Raw genomic sequence first — 19,725 nt, forward strand, 5'->3', positions numbered from 1 at the left:
CTGCCGGAGTTTACGGGGAGGTCAGAGGTGCAACTCCAAGGGACGGCACGCTTGCCTCCCGAGCCGCTAAAACTGCTTGCCTACTAGAACGTTCATCGCGACCGCGGCGCGAAGCAGCGGAGGAGCAAGAGTCGCGAACTCACCCTGGCAAGCCGGCCTCCGTAGCGGGCCACCTGAGGAGTCCGGTAGCCTAGGCAGCCGCCGGCTCAGCTCAGATATCGCGCGACCTCGCGAGCCTCGCGAGATGTGAGCTCGGGGACGGGGTGCTGAGAGGCGGGCGTCCTTTTGGGGGGTTATGGGAGGACTCTGGCATCCAGCATGGGGCTGCGTCGCTCTCTGTGGCCCGCGATGGAGCCGCGCGGGCCGTGCGCTCTGGGCCGCGGACGGGGCGGAAGCCTTCCTCAGACGGGCATGGAGCGGGACAGGAAGTGCTGAGACGGGGCTGAGGTGGCGGCACGGGACAGGGAAGCGCCCGATCCTGGCCGGGCAGCCCGGGCGGCGGCCGAAGAGCACGAACCCGTTCACGCGCGCCCAGGAGGAAGACTGGCGGCGGCGGAACAAGACGGTGCTCACGTACGTGGCCGCGGCCGCCGTGGGCATGCTGGGGGCGTCTTACGCCGCGGTGCCCCTTTATCGGCTCTATTGCCAGGTATGGTGTGAGGGGTGATCCCTCCACGCCGCTCGCTTCACCGTGTTCTGGAGGGAAGGAGGGATGCTCCGGCGGAGCTACCGGCGAGAAAACAGCCTCCAAAGAATGGCTCTCCCAGGAAGTGAGTGGGCACCAGTACAGAGCCGACACCGATTCCCGCAGGGATCCCACATGAGCAGGTGCTGTGATGGGTGTTTTCCCTGACCCGGCGCCCCTCGGTGAATCTCACTGGCCTGCGCCCCAGCGTCGTGTTCTAGAAACCTTCGAGTGCTGCTGTTTGCTCCCACACTCGATGGAGCTGTTCATTCATGCGAAGAGGCAGTTAGGACTTGGAGTGCGTGCTCCCCTTGTGACAGGTGTACAGTTAACTGTGGTTCCCAGAGCATCAGCTCCAGCGCCCCTGGGGAACCTGTGTGCAGTTCCTATTCCTGGGCCCAGCTGCGGAATCAGAAACCCCTAGGGGTCAGGACCTGTGGACCCGTCAGAGCTGATCTGTAGGTTTATTGGTGTTTGAGTCCAGCTTCACCCGTTTTTCTCAGCTCTTCTTCTTTTCTCAGCGTGGGCTGGGGGGACAGGATCACCTGTGGAACTAATTACACGTACCAGGGTTCTCATGCCCGCCCAGGTTCTGATGAGGTCTAGAGTACAATCACGAGGGATTCCATGTGTGATGATCCCAGCCACAAGGGAGAGCTGCACGTGTGTCCATTCAGAGAGTGGTTCCTGGAACTGGCCTTAGGCGGGCATCACAGGGAGAGGTCACACATCTGACCAATTAAGTCATGGTGTCAGAGGGTGGGAAGGAGCCAGGCCTGTCACTGTCAGAGATTCCAGATGTGCAGAAAAATAGAGAATTTGCGTTTCACATCCTGACTTGAATACATAGCTGGGACTGTTCCGTCCTGCCACTGGCTTCTCCTGTCTTTATGGAGATCAGCCGCCTTTGAGGTGGTGAAGAGACACAAGCCCTAAAAGCTTTTCTTTTTAGTCTCCCAAGGTCAGCATTTATGTGGGAATTACGGGCAGCTTGATTGCTGGACGGTGAGTGGAGAAAGTGAACTGGTTTTTATCAGAGCCTGTCTTCCCCCTGTGAGCTAAGCATCAACCCCCAAACTAACATTAGATGATAAGGTGAGCTGAATTTAAATCAAGAACTTCCTTAGGCCACCAAGGCTTATAGAGGTGATTTTTGTTTTCTACGGAAAGTTTAGCAATGTCTGAAGACATTTTTGGCTGCTAAAACCTGCGTGTGTAGGAGTGGGGTGTTAGGGAGGAAAATGATGTTACATCTGATGAGCAGAGCTAGAGATGCTGTTAAATAAACAGCAGAAGATTCTCTCCTGCTCGGTAAAGAATGATTTGGCCCCAGTTATCAGCAATGGTCAGGTGGAAACTGTCCCAAATTGGAGTGACTAATGTTGTGTGTCTGTGTTCACATGAAATTGTAGGGTAATGTTGCATGGTAGTTAACTAAAGAGCGCTGACTTACATAATAAGCAGGAGATTACCATATATCTTGATGAGAGTCTTCCCCTGCCTCCAGTTTGGCATTTGTTTGTTTTTCTAGAATAACAATAGGTAGATTATCCAGAAACCAGAATTCTAGCAACCACAAGTCATCAGAAGCATGGTGACCTTGGAAATAAGGAGTGGTCATTTATTTTGGTTTTTCTTTAAGCATCTGATGATACAGAGTAATCAGTGGTAATGAGTAACAGAAGTATCACACAGATTATTCTGATGCTCTGCCATTAGCTGATCCAGTAGCGATTAGGTGCTCTAATTAGCAATAACTATAAAAACTATGAAGAGATGTATGGAAAAGAATACAAAAATATTGTCATGGAAGAATACTGATGATGCCTATAATAGCAGGAATATAAAAGTGATTCTTTAGTGACCGGCATGAGACATAGTAGGCTGAGTCTCCACCTGCAGCACCAGTGTCCTATATGGGTACTGATTCCTGTCCGGGCTGCTACTCTTCAGAAACAGCTCCCTGCTGATGGCTTGGGAAAGCAGTAGAGGATGGTTCAAGTCCCTGGGCCCCAGCACCCATGTGGGAGGCCCAGAAGAAACTACTGGCTTTGGATTGGCCTAGTTTGGGCCATTGGAGCCATTTGGGAGTGAACCAGTGGGTAGATGTGGGAAAATAGAATTTAAGTATTTTCATTGATTCCAGCTCATGGATTAATCTGATTTTTTTCATTAATACTAGTTATCAAAAAATCCTAGCAATGAAGCGCCACTGTTTAAAGTGCTTTTTTCCAATGACTTGTTTTTGGACCATACCAGAGATTCCTTAGCAAAATAGACAGTTGGTATTCCAAAGTGCTCAAAGCTGTTGATACAGCTATAGGACGTAGCCAGTGGTAGTATGTAAAGTTAGCTCCAACTGGATTTTAAAATTTTTAATTATTTTTATAATAGGCCAACATCCATGAGTACTCCGTTAAGTATTTGGTATCTTTTCCTAGACTACTGGGCTTGGAGGATCAGCAGTAGCAGGTCATGGATCAGACCAAATTGAAAACATGGTACCCGTTAAGGATCGGATCATCAAAGTTACCTTTAATGCAGATGTGCACGCCAGTCTGCAGTGGAACTTCAGACCTCAGCAGACGGAAATATATGTAAGTAACTAAACACAAATGAGATTACTTTTCTTACTATAAGAATTTCCTTCATCACAGATTCACACACCTGTACTTTCTAAAATACCAAGAGGAAAATATCAGCTATTTTTGTTAAAGTCATAGTGTTAGAGTTAACTAAGTTGCCTGCTGGTCGTAAGTCTTGGAAATGAACTATATGGCTTATTTCACCAAGGGGGGCTGGTGTTGTGGCACCCCAGGTTGGGTGCTTTGTGCAATACCCACATCCCACATAGCATCATTTCAAGACCTGGTTGCTCCACTTCTAAATGCAGCTCCCTGCTTATGGGCCCAGGCCATTAGAAGACAGCTGGCTCAGAGGCAGAGCAGCCAGGACACAGTCGGCACCTGCTTGCCTGTTTGGGATGCCAGTTTTGCAGGCAGCACCTTTACACACTATGCCACGATGCTAGCCCTGGACAGTTTTAATAGCTTAATTACCAAATTATGGTTTAAGGTCTAAAATATACAAAAGGATTCCATTCTTATGCATAGTAATGCACTATTCCTCATGTTCTTATGCAAACTCAATTTGAAATTCAGATGTTTACATGTAATATTCACTGTTTTGTTGAGCCTTATGTTACTTTAGATTAGGCGTTATGTCTCTTTTATAGGAAAAATATTTGGGCTGTAATTCGGGGGTGGGGGGGAAGGAGCTATGCCAATCTGAAAATATTGATCATATTTATTCTTGAAAACAGGTGGTGCCAGGAGAGACTGCATTAGCGTTTTATAAAGCAAAGAATCCTACTGACAAACCAGTGATTGGAATTTCTACATACAATGTTGTACCATTTGAAGCTGGGCAATATTTCAATAAAATACAGGTACAACTAAATACAAAAATTCTAAAATGATAGAATATATATGAAACTGTTTTGCATGAAACTTTTTATGGTATTTTATTAGAAACTTAAACTTTCTGATTTTTATTTTCTCCTGAATTTCAAGCAGTTTTCGTTATTACTTACACCTGCTATGCTTAGACTGCAAGCCAAACCAAATGAGTTTGTTTTCAACATTAGAATTACTTTGCTGTCTCAGTCCTTAAAGCAAAACAGTCTGAGATGAAGACAGTTACTCTGTCATATAACTTTAACCACTTGCGCCACCGCGCCGGGCCCTCTGTCATATAACTTAAGAATACTTAGCAGTATGCTTATGAAAGTCATGAAATGAAGTATTGATTTATAAGTGGTAGAATGAAAATATTATTAAACATATACCTTTTTATAACTTCTAGTGTTTCTGTTTTGAAGAACAAAGGCTTAATCCCCAAGAGGAAGTGGATATGCCAGTGTTTTTCTACATTGATCCTGAATTTGCTGAAGATCCAAGAATGGTGAATGTTGATCTTATCACTCTTTCCTATACTTTTTTTGAAGCAAAAGAAGGACACAAATTGCCCATCCCAGGGTATAATTGAAGTTGGCAACTGAGTCCTGCTCCAAAGTTGTGATTTTTTTGAAAAATCATGTATCCTTCTTTCTCACAGGAGAAACTCTCTCCAGTTCTCCAATAATGTGAAATACTGTTATACAAAAGGTTTATTTGTTCCCGGTGTACACCAATTGAAACAAAGAGAACAGGTTCAGCTTGCATCACAAGAAACCCACATACCTTTGTAATATGTATGACTTTTAACGCCATATGTAAATTTGATAGTATTAAAAGCAGCTGCTTTTTTTTGCTTAAATATGTACACATATACTTGATGGTTGGTCCTAATTCAACAGTTGCCTTCCAGGTTATTACCTTTCATAATAGTAACAATGAACAGGAGAATTTCTCAGCAAAAAAATTATGTCCAAAATTATGTCCAAGACTGCCTACTTGGAGCTTTCGGTGACCACATCTCACAATTGGTTGCTACCATCTGTAAAATAATTGTCCACTATTTTCCTGTAGTGTGACCCATGATAAAAACCCAAAGTGGAAGAAGAGTTGGTAAGCCTCACATGCTTGGCCAAGGATTGCATTCTTATTTCAGATTTGATTTCATTTTTCCCTTAAGGTATAGAACTGTTTTACATTCAGAGTACTGAATCGGTGAACAACCCATGGTATTGAAACAAAACGTGTAAATGCATGTACTAGACTGCTAGCATTTACAATCATAGTTCCAGGTCTTTGAATGTTAAAATGTAAGGGTGCAATTGTGAAAATTTGCTGGCATCATAAGTTCTGCTAACAAAACTGTAAAAAAAAAAAAAATGTAGTAAATTATTTTAATACTAATTTATTTGTCATTGTCATTTATAAACAAATACACAAGCTTTATGAATATTTTACAGTAGTCTGTTCCAAATAGAAATGTTTTAATAAAAAGAATAAAAGAATATTCAGCTTTATTATGAAGAGTCATACTTAAAGTTCACCAACATGGAGACTACTGACATGTTCAGGACACTTGAAATGTCATTACACTACAATCATCAAGGTATTTACAATTCTAAACAGTATTATTTATAGAGAAGTGCAAATTGACTTTTACATTCAACTTTAGTTAAATGAAGGCACTCAGTAATTCTTTCTTAATAGCACATTTAGTTTCTCATATACCCTGTTTAGAGCTATGCAGAATTATTTTTTAACAAAATGATCTTCACCTACTCTTAGCACAGTTATATTATGTCCTGGGTTAAGCATAGGAAGGCCTGTGCACCACAGGACACTGCTATTACGCTAACTGGCCTAAGTACTAATTTTTCTTCTGCTGAAGGGTTAAGTGACTTTGTTCACAATTGAGTTCCATTGTTCCAGCTGTTGTCAGGAACCATAACTTTTACACTGGAACTATTCTTCTTCAGTTTAGACTTCATTATAGCAGAATAGAAATGGTCCGCTGTGGCTCTGACGTGTTGGTGGGTCTTATGTCCTAGGCCTCAAACCTGAGCAGGGTTCACTCTTTACAGAGTTGGCACTTCTGTGTAGCTAGTGATAAAATGATCATGCATTTTCACCTAAAATAAAAAAAGAACAGCTGATCTCCCTGATTTTCATTCCTCCACCCCCATTCTTTGATAACTGTTTTCCTTATTGAGGTGGCAAGCCAGACTTTACTAGAGGAACTATGAGGATGTACTTACTCCATGTGAGGCATATAATTAAGACTAATAGGTTAGTGGTAACCACTCATTCATTAGTAAACAAATGGAATAACTACTGCAACAAGCAGCAAAAACTCAGAGGAACTTGATGGCAGAGTCTGAATGTGCACTGCTGAAGGTACGAAGTACACATTAAATACATGTGTGTGACAGCAGTGCTGGAAATCTACTCATCATGTTGTAATAGTTCCATTCTCTAAACCAACTCTGACGTTCCTGAACCTCATAAATGCTAGCTGATGGGAACATATACACAAAAATTAGTGAACAGTAGTTAAAATTTGAGTAACTCGGGGTGGGCACTTTAGTGTGTTAAGCTACCACCTGATGTTCTAGCATCCCCTAGGGGCACTCGTTTGAGTCCCAGCTGCTTCACTTCCAATCCAGCTCCCTGCTAATACACCCTGAGAAGGCAGCTGAACCTGGTGTAACTTGCCTGGCTTCTCTGGGAGATCCAGGAGAAGCTCTTGGCTCTGGTCTCACCTGACCCACTCTGGGCCATTGTAGTCACTTAGGGAAGTGAATCAGTGGATGAAAAAATTCTAACTGCCCTTCAAATAGATAAAATAAATCTTAAAAAAGATTTTTTTGAGTAACTCAGAGAAACATGTATAACAGTTTTCCACCAAAGCGTTGGTCTCAGATGGCTCTTGCAAAGTATAAATACTAGCTACATTATGATTGAAATACATGGAATAAGAGCAGTATTGGTTGACGTTTTACCTCAACAGTTACTATGACTCAGTTTCTTTGTGGTGGGGAACATCAATTTCTTCATAAATGGCTCTGAAAAAAAAAAAAGGAAAAAAAAAAAATCACAGCCAAAGTGTTAACTACTTGAGATTCATGGTATTTTGGTTTCCAACTGCCAGACCAAAATTAAAAAATCTGGTGGTTGTGGGAGTTAGACTGCCTCAGCAAATAAAAGCAAAGATCTCTGTCTAAAAAAACATAAGACCATTTCAATCGAACTTGTGATTTAAAGAAAAATCAGTGCTCAAGCTTGGACAGTTTGCTTTTTGCTTAAATTAATCCGTTCAGCTTCTCGTTGTTTCAAAACATTTGTTCCCTGGAATTATGGCACTCACTTCCAAACTTGTCTGTTGGCATGCAAATTACAGGTCTTGGCTTCTCATGTTCTTTCTAATTTTCATTTAGTCGTGAAATTATACACTTTCAAATCAACATGTTTTTCCATTCTGTTAACACAAATTACAATTATGTGTTCGCCCACTGAGTTGCCTGTTTCTGTCAGAGAGCATGTCTTTTGTTCAAGTTAGACGCCACGGATTACTGCTCATGGATCTTCATCATTGTTACTATATGTGCTGGGATTCCTGAGCAACCAGCGATGTGGAAAATCTGAAACTTATGTAAGACTCTGTGATTTTCCCATGGAGGGAGACATCCGGGGTTTCATGAGACTGAAAGGAACAGAGACATCTGAGTCCACAGAACCAGAGTTCTGTTTTTCTAGATGCCTGCTGTTTCAACCTTTTATCATCCATGACACTATGATATCTATCTATCTATACACACACACACACACACACACACACACACACACACACACACACTTAGAGAAATTCTTTCCTATTTGGATATTTATGAAAAAACTGCTCTAATGAAAAAGCATACCAATGGGTGGGATGGCAGATGCTTAACATGCTTGCTAAGCCTCTCAGCACATCCACATCCAGCTGGAATGCCTGAGCTCAAGCTCCTGCTAATGTCCCCCTAGGAGAGCGATGTGACTAACACCTGGGTTCCTGCCACCCACTTAGGATGCCTGTAATGCAGCTGGATCTCCTGGCTTGGAGGTGGCCAGCCACAGCAGTTGAGGGCATTTGGAGAATGAAACAATTAAAGTCTCTGCCTTTCAAATAAATTTAAAAAATAAAAGGTATATTTATTAGTGATAATTTAGCTAATATATTCAGTGATATACTTATTCAGAATAACCCAGGGAAATTTCACAATAACCAGTTTGGGGAAAAGTACTAGCAGGCTCCTAAATCTGTAACTTTCTGTTCAAACGTTATTCTAAAACTACGTTGAGGGTTTGCAAAGGACCACTACCACCAAGTAGTGGTAAAGAGGGAGAAAAGAGAAGAAAGATACACATTCATCTACTGGTTCACTACTCAAGTGCCCCCAGTGCTGGGCCTGAGTCCAGAAACTCCATCCAGGCCTGTGACTGGATGGCAAGGACCCAGGTACCCGGGTGGGTCCTTGCCATGTGCTGTTTGGTACATGTGCAGGACAATGAACTAGAAGCTGAATAGCTAGCCAACTGGTACTCTGATGTGGCATGTGAGTAGCTTAAGATCCTGCTACAATGTCTGCCCAACATGAAGATTTAACCCACTAATCAAAACATCAAATGCTTTTATATGCCCGGCAATAACTAGATGGGCATCCTGTGGGACAGCAGAGCACACGTGCATGGAGACAGCTGCTACTCGGTCCCAGCCCACTGCTGATGAAAAATGGACTAAAATGAAGAATTTTTAATTTTAAGTACCCCAGTTTTTAACTGTTTTGTTTATTTGAAAGACTACTACAGAGAGAGAAAGGGAGAAACAGAGAGAGGTCTATGATCCAAATGGCCAGAGTGGCTGGGGTTTGGCTAGTCTAGCCAGGAACCAGGAGCTTCTTCCAAGTCTCCCATGTGGGCACAGGGACCCAAAGACTTGGGCCGTCCTTCACTGCTTTTCTAGGAAGCTGGATCAGATGTGAAGCAGGAACCAGAGTGGTGACTCAACCGGCTAGTATCTACCTGCAAGTGCTGGCATCCCACACAAGTACAGGTTTGTGTCAGCTGTCTACTTCTGATCCAGCTCTCTGCTTATGGCCTGGGAAAGTAGAGGATCATTCAAGTCCTTGGAACCCTGTATCCACATGGCAGACCTGGAGAAGGCTCCTGGTTCCTGGTTTCGGATCAGCTCCAGCCTGTGCAACCACAAGGGGAGCGAACCAGTAGATGGAAGATGTTTCTTCCTGTCATCCCTTCTCTCTCTAAATTTGCCTTTCCATTAAAAAAAAAAAAAAAAACGGTAGCCAGGATTAAATTGCTTCCCATTTGGGATGGCAAGCAGCAGCTTAAACTATGCCACAGCACCAACCCCCTTGTTCACAATTTTAAAAATGCATGTTTTAAATTCTACACAGGTAAGTTAAACAAAACAAACTAAAGATAAGACGCAGCCTAGGCTGCCAGTTTCTAAACTGATTTCCACAGGCCTGCTTTAATCCTAACAATTTTGGGGGTACCCTTCAGTCACTTAAAGCACCTTAAAACATATCTTCTGCTTCATAAATATTTTGATGTGTACTGACCCATATGAAAGTACAGTGCTAAAGGGATTTCAGGTTAAACAGTTTTTTCACGAATGTTTCATTGATCCATGATAAGAATGTTGTTGTCATACACAGTGCTAAGTAGGAAGCTCTTGTGTAATTTTTCTCTCAGATCAGTTTCCAAATAGTTAAAATAGTCCAACAATGAGGAGGCAACTTATGTCTACAGTGACCAGGGCCATTCGCCAGTCGTTTATGAGGTATCCATTAATGGACATGTTGGTTCCAGTTACTTCTTAACTCACAACCACAGTGCATTTATTATTTTGGTCACAAGACAAACAGCAGTAAGGCCATCAAGAGGAACAACCACCACTGAACCTCACAAGTCAGTTTTAATAAGGTCATCCATTTCTGCCAAGACCTTAACAAGATCAAATGTGTAACCAAGCCCCATTTGTTTTGCTATCATAGGGAAAAAGGCCAAAAAAAAAAAAATTGTTTTGTAAGTAACTTACTCTGTAGTGACGGCAGGAGCTAAGGGATCAAACTCCATTACCTCATAGTAATTGGGTGTCTGGGTGTCTTTCTTTGTCATTGCTTTAAGTTAAAAAGAAAAAAGAGAGAGAGAGAGAGACTGGTAAACATACATTGTGCTTTGTGAAGAGTATACACGATGTTCTCTAATATGTAATTCCATTTTCTAATATTTAATGTTGACTTCCAGTATAACAAACCTGCAGATACAACAAAAACAGACCGATGCTCTAATGAGAATCCCAACCTCAACAATCTTAGCGTTTAAAATACAGCATTCAGTTCAACACAAACATTTTACTTTCCTAATGTCAGTAATCACGGAGTCAGGTCTGAAGTGACTACATGCAGCTTAAAAACGCGAACAAGTTCTTCACATTTCTCCTACTTTCAATTACCAGTCAATCTCTAGCAGACTCATACTCTCCTAAGTTTGCTTATTTCATGCAAATAGTAAGGTCTCCTGTACCTGGATGATTGACAGGCAAAGACGGCGGCCTGTGGGTCGAATGTGTTGCTGTGACATTCTGTAGACTAACTGGCTGTAGCAATACTGGTGGTGAAAATTCTGTAAACTGGAGAAAATGTTAACACTTGTTCAAATGAATATTCCATATTAGGTTCTGCTTTTCTAAAAGATTTGCTTATTTATTTGTTTGAATGGCATATTTTAGAGAGGAAAGAAGAGAGAGCTTCCATGTGCTAGTTCACTCCTCCAAATGGCCACAATTGCCAGAGCTGAACCAATCTAAGCCAGAAGCAAAGAGCCTCTCTGGGTCTCCCATGCGGGTGCAGGGGCCTGAGGGTGTGGGCCATCCTCTGCTGCCTTCCCAGGCCACAAGCAGAGCTTGATCGGATGTGGAACAGTCGGGACATGAACTGGCACCCATGTGCGATGCTCGTGCCATTAGGTGAAGGATTAGCTTGCTGCGTAAATGCACTGGCCCCTCTGCTTTTCTAAGATTTACTTATTTATCTGAAAGGCAGAGTTACAGAAAGGGAGGAAGAAACAGAGATCTTCCATCTGCTGGTTCACTTCCTAGATGACCATAACATCTAGGACTGGGAAAGCCCTAAGCCAGGAGCCAAGAACTAGCAGGTGTCCCACAGGCGTTTCCTGGGCCCAACTACTAGGGGTATCTTCTATTGCTTTTCCCAGGCCATCAACAGGGAGCTGAATTGGAAGTGGAGTAGCCAGGTCTTGTTGAACAGGTACCCATTTGAGGTGGGCATCGGCTTAACCCACTATGCCACAATACCAGCCCCCACTTTCAACTAAAGCTTTAGATGCCTGAGCCTCTAGGCAGCACTGTTCTAAGAATTATATATGCTCATATGGACAAGAACTAGTAAGTCTTTTAGGTAAACATTCAGAAATTTACTCCTCTTCTGCCTGGTTGCATTCCTATTGAATCCCATTTCCATTTAAAATATAAAATGTTAAGAAAAGTTGCAGGGTCAACATTTGACCTAACAGTTAAGAAACCAGTCAGGAAGGCTGCCTACGTTATCAGAGGTTTGGCTTTGACTCCTGGCTCTGTTCCTAAGCCCTGCTCCCTGCTAGAATGCACTGTGGGAGGCAGCTGTGAAGGCTCAAATATTCGGGTCTCGGTTACCCACATGGGAGATGTGGACTGCGTTCTTGATTTCTGAGCATGTGGGGAGTGAACCAAACGATGGGGAGTCTGTCCTGCTTCTAGAAACTCCTGTAGGACTCAGCCAGTGAGTTGCTGGAGGAGGGGCTGTAAATACACCCACATGCTGGTTCACCAAACACTCAATGTGGAGTTACTAAAATCTTTCACTGCACTTCCTGCAGTCATCGTTTGAGTGAATGGGTGAAGCTGTTTCCTCCAGGAGGTTGGAAGGAAAAAAATGTACACACATTAAATACAAATAATAGCTCTCAAGGTAGTATGATGTTCAATTATTTTTCTAACAGAAGTGAGACTTTATTAAAAAAAAAAACTATTTTTATTGGAGAGGCATATCCACAGATAGAATGAGAGACAGAGAGAAGGATTTTCTACCCGCTGGTTCACTCCCTAAGCAACTGCAACAGCCAGAGCTGAGCTGACCCAAAGCCAGGAGCCAGGAGCTCCTCATGGGTCTACCATGTGGGTGCAGGGTCCCAAGGCTTTGAGCCATCCTCTGCAGCCACAAGCAGGGAGCTGAATGGGAAGTGGAACAGCCGGAAACATGAGCCAGCACCCCCATGGGATCCCAGCAAGTGCAAAGTGAGGACTTTAGCCACTAAGCTACTGCACTGGGCCCTCCTGTCTATGTTAGAAGATGAAAAAGAAGATAAAAAGTCCAAATAAGGGCTGCAGTCAACACACTAAGAAATGCTGAGCAGAACCTGAGAATCAATGACCAGGCGTTCTTCGACTTGGCCATGGTAACCTGGAGACTAGCTGCGCTGCCAGGAAAGGGTCTTGACACTTACATTATCATATGTATGGCTTGAGGCGAGGTTTTGGTTGGTCCTTTGGGCAAACCTAGGATCATGTGAAAACACAGCATGATTATTCTACAGGGAGAACACAAATGCAGCAAGTAATATGACCCCTGATCTAAAAACAAAACTGCAAACTTAAGTATGCACTGAAGTGTTGCTTTAATGTAACAATTCCCATTTGGTTAAAGTGCCCACCACGTCATGATGCCCAAATGTCAAAGAGCAAAGACATAAAGTACCACTCCCTGACAGGTGGCACTAAGACCCTGCAGGGGCATGCTCATTCATGCAGAGTTTTCAGTCTTTCCATCAGAACAGCCATCACCACCTCATTTCCTGAATGCTGAGAACTGATACAAAGGCCCTAAGACAAGAGCAGAGCGAGATCAACAGGCATCGTGAGGAGGCCGGGTGATGGTGGAGACAGGCAGTGGAGTGGTGTGGGCCCGTGCTAAGGAAGCCCAGGAACACCAACGAATGCCCTGCATCTGGGAGGCAGAGAAAATGCTTCCCTAGGAACCCTAGAAGGGGTTGGCTAAGTCCCAGAACCAGGGGAGGATAAACTTCTGAGGCTTTAAACCTCAGATTGTGTTTTTTGTAGAATCCACAGGCAGCTAATCTACTCAGCCAACTCCAAAAGGAATAAAACCAAATAAGTCCATGCCCAGATCCTATGGTCAAAATTATAAAGAATGAAAAAAAAAAAAAAAGAAAAGAAAAATCCTTTAAAGTATTCAGAGAACACAGCACATTATCAGTGGAAACCAACCATGAAAACCAATGTGAATTCCTGTATTAGGGGAACCACACTGGTCAGCAGAGACCATAATAACCTTTTATTAAAACAGCTCAGAGGAAACAGAGAACCCAGTATTCTATATTCAGGATAATATTCTTGAGGAATGAAGATGAAAATGGGCCAAAACTAAGAAATTGTATGCATGTTAAAGAATGAGAGCTATTGGATAAGAGAAGAAAATAAACAGCTACTATCTAGAACTTGATTAGAGATATTTGTTGTAATGCAAATCTGTCCCCATTACTCATTCTTCTTAGTATTACCCAGGGAGATTAGCAGGATAACAGAAAAACAGAACAGGCTCCCTTGACCTATATTACTTATCCAACAATGTCCCTGGGACCTGCCAACTTTTGAGTATTCACTTCCACTGTATGGAGTCAACAGCAGTCACCCCAGGCAATGACTCTATTCATTGCTTCCTCAGATTGCCAAGCACAGCCTGTCATTTCCCAACCTTTGAATCTCCTTTTTCCTTTCCTTACACAGTTTTTTTTTTTCCTTTTTCCTTTCCACTTTATTTTTTTCTCAATCTTCTCCCCCTGTCCCTCCTCTTTGTCAGCAGAGGAAGTGTTTACATACTAAGCACCTTTAAAGAATATGTATTTTAGATATGCTGCTGAGTGAAAAACAAAGGCAGTGTTTAAAACACTGTGATGGCATGTTGAGTTTTACCTAACAAACAAGAAAAAAATGCATTTTATTTACCTGAAGACACTTTGTAAGGATAAAGAAGAACCCACCCAACAAATGAGAGAGAAGTAAGAAACAGAGGAAGGCAGGTCAGCAAGTGCGGATGAGATAAAAATTGTCCATTTTTTCATACTGTTTTTATATCTAAATCATGGCTGTGCATGGACTATTACTTCAAAAAAAATCAGCTTTACTGTAGGCAAATCCACCTTTTATTTTTTTTCCTCAACTCCCTCCATCCTTCCTCCCCTGAACTTAGATATAACCACTCTTTTTCATTTCCTTCTATAACCTTCCTATATTTCTTTATGTATTTAGAGGCAAATGTTAGTATAAATTCTTATTTTCCACTTTCTTGCATACATGCAATATAAGATACCCACACTATTTTAAACCTTTCTTTCTTACTCAACAACAAACACATTATTGATTGTCTTTCACATAAAAAGTCTACTTGTGCACCAACAGCCAGTCATACATTGTATAGATGCTGAATTACCAGACCAACTGATGGATGCTACAGTCATTGCTGTCCACTTGCAATTGCCTTAAACGTCCAAAACAATAACTGCGTGAACATGTAATTCTGTACAAATGCATGAGATTTTGTACAAATTTCTAGGTGAAGTTCCAACCTTATTGGGCTAAGCATTTATAATTTTAATAGAGATGGCCACTTGTTCCTCTTAAGATTGACATGACTTTGTGATGGATTCTGTTTTCATAGCTCACAAAGAATGTGATCAAACAACGTGACTTCTGTCAATTGGAGAAGGAAACACACACACATCTTACGGTTTAATTTTCTCTACCAAGTTGGTCATTATGGTATATGCTAATGAGTCATTAACATTTTTTCTTGGGTGAAGTCTCAGGTCAGATTTGCTACTCAATGGCTACGTGATCTTGGGCAAGCTTTGCTTTCCTATGCCTCAATCTTCTCTCCCCTGCAACAGGAGCAACAACAGCATCAACCCAATACCTTTTGCCAAGATTATATAAAATATGCAAAAATACCTTACTAGAGTAGTTATCAGGGGCTATATAATTGATGTGGCCACTTGACCAGGATTCTGAACCTTATTTTCCTTTTCTTCCCTTGTTGTATTTCTCCCACGTCTCTACCTCCCATTACCATTCAAAGTAATTTACTAAAAGCTTATTACATGCAAAGGGCTTGATGAAGTGTTACACAAACAGTATTCCCAAATCTTTGACAAAAATCCCAGAAAAAATTCTTTGAAGAAAGAAATGGAGAGCCTCGGTCACGTGATTACTAGGGAGGAGAGTGCAAATTCCGTCTCAGGTCTCACTGACTCTTCCGGCTCTGCTTTGTTACGGTGAGTACATCAAGTATTCTTAAGTACATGGAACTGAACATTGCAGTATTAGTGGTGCGTGCTACCAACATACTTACATGGGTATTTCCGTATTTTCAAAGGCTGGCAGATTTACCTCTGGAGGAACGCTAGGTTTCAAGTTGTTTGTTACAACAGGATTTATAAAGTTGAGACCTAGGACACAAAATGGACTTGATGAGATTGAAAACATTTTTGAGTCTGCTGTTAGGTTAGCTGCTTAACACAAAGCAAGCAAAAAAGCCATACTGACCAGATTAATTTTGATATTTCTATCACCATAAATGAGATTTCTTCCAAAAAGAATTTAACACGATCACTTGCAGCAGTGAGGGAGAAAGTAAAAGCCGTTTCTTGTACACGGGATTCTTTAGGGTGTTCTAAAACACCAAGCTTATCCACAATGAAAGGATTTTACATGTCTCGTCTTGCCCAGCAGAAGGCTGAACACGGCTCTATCCTCATCTAAATAAGAACTATTAACTTTCCATTATCTCAAATGAAATAGTGCTAAGCGAATACACATTTCTCCCCCCTGAAAATTCCTGACAAATTCTTCAGTGTGGCTGAGTCTACACATCTCCCTGGATTACATAAATAGCTAGTTACTACTTTAAACACTGGGAACTTGGCTGAAAAAAAATCATAAATACCATATGATATTTTACTCTGGAAACACCAGATCAAAAGAGATAATGAGAGAAAAACAAATTAGTATCAGTTCTGTTAGACTGATATTTTACCATTTTCTACTATCCTTATTTTATAATTTACTAGAAGTTTCTTAGGAATAAGAACAGTAGAAGGCAACAAGAAAAACTGGCAAGATAGGTAGTACCTAATCAGCAGAGCATTTTTAATGATTTCAGTTACCACTATAGCAAGCCTTTAGCACAGCCATGGGTTCCCTTTTATAATGTAAGAAGGTCTCAGTAGTTTGGTGGGTAGGGGGACTTGAACTTGGACTCTGCTAACTCTAAGGGTGGTGTTTTTCCCCCTTACATTTCACCTCTATGTGGATCACGCCTTTGAAAATCCTCAGTATCTTTACCTGCATCAAATATTCCCTTACCTGATGCTGTGTAGTGCAGCACACACAAAAAAAAGAGAGATAAGAGTGCATGGATTCAGAGTAGATTTAAGTACTGACTGCCATACCCTATACCTCTACAAAGTGAGGCAGCTGAATTCCTGAAGCTCTATGTCAGTGGGAAGAGTTTCAAGCATCTACCACCACAGAAATAGCCATTCCTGCACCTGATTCAGCCCAGCCATTTGCTAACAAGGAATTATATCGCCGGATATAATTTACTCTGATCAAACTATTTCAGTCCTTCTCAGATGGCATTTAATCATGAGACCAAAGAGGAAGGCTTCACTTCAAGTTCTTCAGCTGGTCTGAAAAGGTCCAAGTGCTTATTTACTTAAGTCTGAGAGCTGAGCATTCACAGAGTTGAGTTCTCCCAGAGGGGCCCTGGGCGTGGGGGGACTGGGACTGAAGTCCAGGAGGTCACAAGATGGAGCGGAAGGCTCGCTGGCAGGCTGAGAACAGAACACACAAGAACATCATTCAGAAAACACGAGTTGTGGAGTTGACCATGGCTTTCTTACTACTTTGTAGAAGGGAGGACTGCAGTAGGGTGCATTTTAAGCAAGCATTCTTCATTCAACAGGCAATCATAAAATGAATCCCATCTCACCTATCTGGGTTCCTTACATAAGCAAGCTTCCTATGACTCAATAAAAACTTAATAGTGTTAAATGTTATGGCAGATATTCTTTATCACCAAAATCACTCTAAAGTGTCAACGCATGCATCCTCTTTGTTAAGAACTAGCTTTGCTGCTTCTGTATGTGGTATGAACGCACTGTAATATTGGAACATACGATAATATGCCATTTCTAATCACTTACATTGGTGGCTTCCTCCTGGTTATTATTTTGCTCCAAAATCCTTTGTTGGTTTCGAGTGAACCTGTTTGAATTAGGAAAATGCAACTATTAAAAAAAATAAAAAGATATGAAAATGCTACAAAAAAAGTTGAGGAAAACAACTAACTGCATCCTCATTAAGTTGATAGTAAAATATTTCTAATAACTTCCCCCAATTTATAGAGAAAACATACTCTTAAACAAGAGTATATGAAGCACTTTTTAAAGAATTAGTACTAATTTCATCACCCAAAAGTTATGAACTCTATTGACATTAAGATGTACTTTTAGTGTTTCTTCGGTAAATGAAAAAGTGTTAAATAACGGGGAAAACAGAAGACTGAGGTTAAAGCAGTAGCATTGTTCCCAAAGCCTGGAACTGAAAACAAATCTCAATGTCTTTATTTTCACTCCTTTCTTGATGCTACAATGAAGACTTTGGGGGATGATGGAACGGGGGATATATTTTGCAAGTGGAGTGGATATTTTGGTACCAGAGGCTGACTGTGACAGGCAGAATAATGACCCCCCCAAAAATACCTGCCTGCGAGGGAACAGAATCAGGGTGTCGGTTTACATGGTAAAGAGGGAACTAAGAGTTGGAAACAAAGTGAAGTTCATTGGCGGATGCACCTTCAGGGGGCAGTTATTTTAAATCCTACAGATTGGTGCAATGCAGTCATAAATGTTCTTAACACCAAGAGGTAAGAAAGGAGAAGCGAGAGTGAAGCACTACATAGTTTGGAAGATGGAAGAAATGGGTCATGAGCCAAGGAAAATGGGAAATCTCTAGAAATGCAAATGTTAGTTAAAATCTCCTCTAGAGATCCCAGAAAGAAACTCAACACTATAGATACTTTGACATTTTTTTAAAAAACATATATTTCTTTCTGTTCGAAAGTTAAATTTATAGAAAGGAGGAAAGAAAGACAGGAAGATCTTCCATCTGCTGATTCACTCCCCAAGTGGCCACAACGGATAGAGCCGAGCCAATTCGAAGCTAGGAGCCAGGAGCTTCCTCCGGTATCCCATGCAGGTACAGGGTCCCAAGGCTTTGGGCCGTCCTGGACTGCTTTCCCAGGCCACAAGCAGGGAGCTGGATGGGAAGTGGAGCTGCCGGGATTAGAAACGGCACCCATATAGGATCCCGGCGTGTGCAAGGCGAGGACTTTAACCACTAGACTACCACGCTGGGCCCAAAACTTTGAATTTTAACCAGTGTTACCCACATCTGACTCTTGAGTTAGGGAACTTAATTTGGCATCTTAAAATTGTAAATTTGTGCTGCCTTAATTCCCTGTCTCTGGCGATTGGCTACAGCAGCCACAGAAGCCTGCAACACCAGACTAGTATCTCAGTTGGGAGCAAGGTAAGTGTTTCAGTCACATGACATCCCTGCACTCACTTTGGTGCATGTGTTCCAAGCGGAATCCAACATCCCCACCTCAGAGGAAGCCTCGAGGCAGAGGCCTCATGGTTTGCAATACAAATTCTCCAAAACAAAAATCTGAAGGCAGCACTGAACTAAAAGTTATGTTTAAAATTTCCTCTAGATATTTCTGTGATTTCAAAGCTATGTACCAAAGAAAATACACACCAAGGACTGTGAATTTATTTGGAGGTTTCTGGATATCGGGCTCATACAGGGAAGAAACAAAGTATCATTTTGTAGCCACTGCTTTTTCCTTTCTGATTCTCCTCTTTCATTCACAATCAGTAGGGGGAGAAGGCAACAAATCAAAACATGTAATGAAATATTAATGGGTGTCAATTTGACATCACGCTACCAGATGATTTTCTATACATTAACTTTTTTAATTCTTAAAAAAGCAAGCAAACCCCCAAAACAGACACCTTCAAATAAGTATGATTTTTTGGCACATAGGAAAAATGCTCAAGTCTTAAAACAAATGTTATTCCGTTTATCCTAAATCATGTTATACTTGAATTGAGGCCCATGTGCTTCACTATTGCCTGAATGTGTTCATCCTTTGTCAGTTGGTTAGAAATACAGCCACTGTGCAATGCTTCAACGTTCCAAGTAACTCAACAAAAACAGGACATATAAGCCATGTGATCTTGGGGCCAGTGTTGCAGTGGAGGGGGTTAAGACCACCTACTCCCACACTGGCATCACATAGGGGCGCTGATCTGTGTCCTGGCTGCTCCACTTCTGATCCAGTTTCCACGTAATGGCCTAGGAGAGCAGTGGAGGATGGCCCTGGTTACTGC

At 42.0% G+C, this 19,725-nt stretch overlaps 2 protein-coding genes across 7 annotated transcripts in view; one reads left to right on the plus strand and one right to left on the minus strand.

Moving 5' to 3' along the window:
* Nucleotides 1-273: 273 nt before the first annotated feature.
* On the plus strand, nucleotides 274-6,373 carry LOC121169686 (cytochrome c oxidase assembly protein COX11, mitochondrial). 3 transcript variants are annotated; one of them, XM_041000297.1, is made up of 4 exons: nucleotides 274-649; nucleotides 3,127-3,282; nucleotides 4,008-4,133; nucleotides 6,189-6,373. In XM_041000297.1, exons 1-4 carry the CDS (start codon nucleotides 296-298, stop codon nucleotides 6,276-6,278), a joined length of 726 nt encoding a protein of 241 aa, XP_040856231.1. In that variant the 5' UTR covers nucleotides 274-295; the 3' UTR covers nucleotides 6,279-6,373. The 3 variants fall into 3 exon arrangements, with proteins under 3 accessions (XP_040856231.1, XP_040856229.1, XP_040856230.1); XM_041000295.1 differs by lacking the exon at nucleotides 6,189-6,373 and adding an exon at nucleotides 4,550-4,807; XM_041000296.1 differs by lacking the exon at nucleotides 6,189-6,373 and adding an exon at nucleotides 4,566-4,747.
* TOM1L1 (target of myb1 like 1 membrane trafficking protein) overlaps nucleotides 4,900-19,725 on the minus strand; it is a 39,018-nt gene continuing 24,192 nt past the window's right edge. For 3 of the 4 annotated variants that reach the window (XM_041000290.1, XM_041000293.1, XM_041000294.1), the window contains 8 exons: nucleotides 17,476-17,536; nucleotides 16,986-17,103; nucleotides 15,621-15,717; nucleotides 12,700-12,751; nucleotides 10,723-10,828; nucleotides 10,235-10,316; nucleotides 7,140-7,202; nucleotides 5,638-6,269 (listed from right to left, as the gene is read on the minus strand). In XM_041000290.1, coding sequence (XP_040856224.1) covers nucleotides 7,151-7,202; nucleotides 10,235-10,316; nucleotides 10,723-10,828; nucleotides 12,700-12,751; nucleotides 15,621-15,717; nucleotides 16,986-17,103; nucleotides 17,476-17,536 — 568 coding nt within the window. In that variant the 3' untranslated portion in view covers nucleotides 5,638-6,269; nucleotides 7,140-7,150. Of the gene's footprint in view, nucleotides 5,503-5,637; nucleotides 6,270-7,139; nucleotides 7,203-10,234; nucleotides 10,317-10,722; nucleotides 10,829-12,699; nucleotides 12,752-15,620; nucleotides 15,718-16,985; nucleotides 17,104-17,475; nucleotides 17,537-19,725 lie in introns of those variants that run through there. The other variant, XM_041000292.1, reaches the window with a different exon arrangement.

This window comes from Ochotona curzoniae, unplaced genomic scaffold (assembly GCF_017591425.1).
Source record: "Ochotona curzoniae isolate NIBS_2020 unplaced genomic scaffold, NIBS_Ocur_1.0 scaffold_2453, whole genome shotgun sequence".
NCBI lineage: Eukaryota > Metazoa > Chordata > Mammalia > Lagomorpha > Ochotonidae > Ochotona > Ochotona curzoniae.

Excerpts from the sequence above, each read along its gene's own strand:
- LOC121169686 (XM_041000295.1), top strand. The coding sequence starts at position 296 with ATGGGAGGACTCTGGCATCCAGCATGGGGCTGCGTCGCTCTCTGTGGC. Across the intron at positions 3,283-4,007 it reads CTCAGCAGACGGAAATATAT|GTGGTGCCAGGAGAGACTGC; the intron begins GTAAGTAACTAA and ends TCTTGAAAACAG. Across the intron at positions 4,134-4,549 it reads AATATTTCAATAAAATACAG|TGTTTCTGTTTTGAAGAACA; the intron begins GTACAACTAAAT and ends TATAACTTCTAG.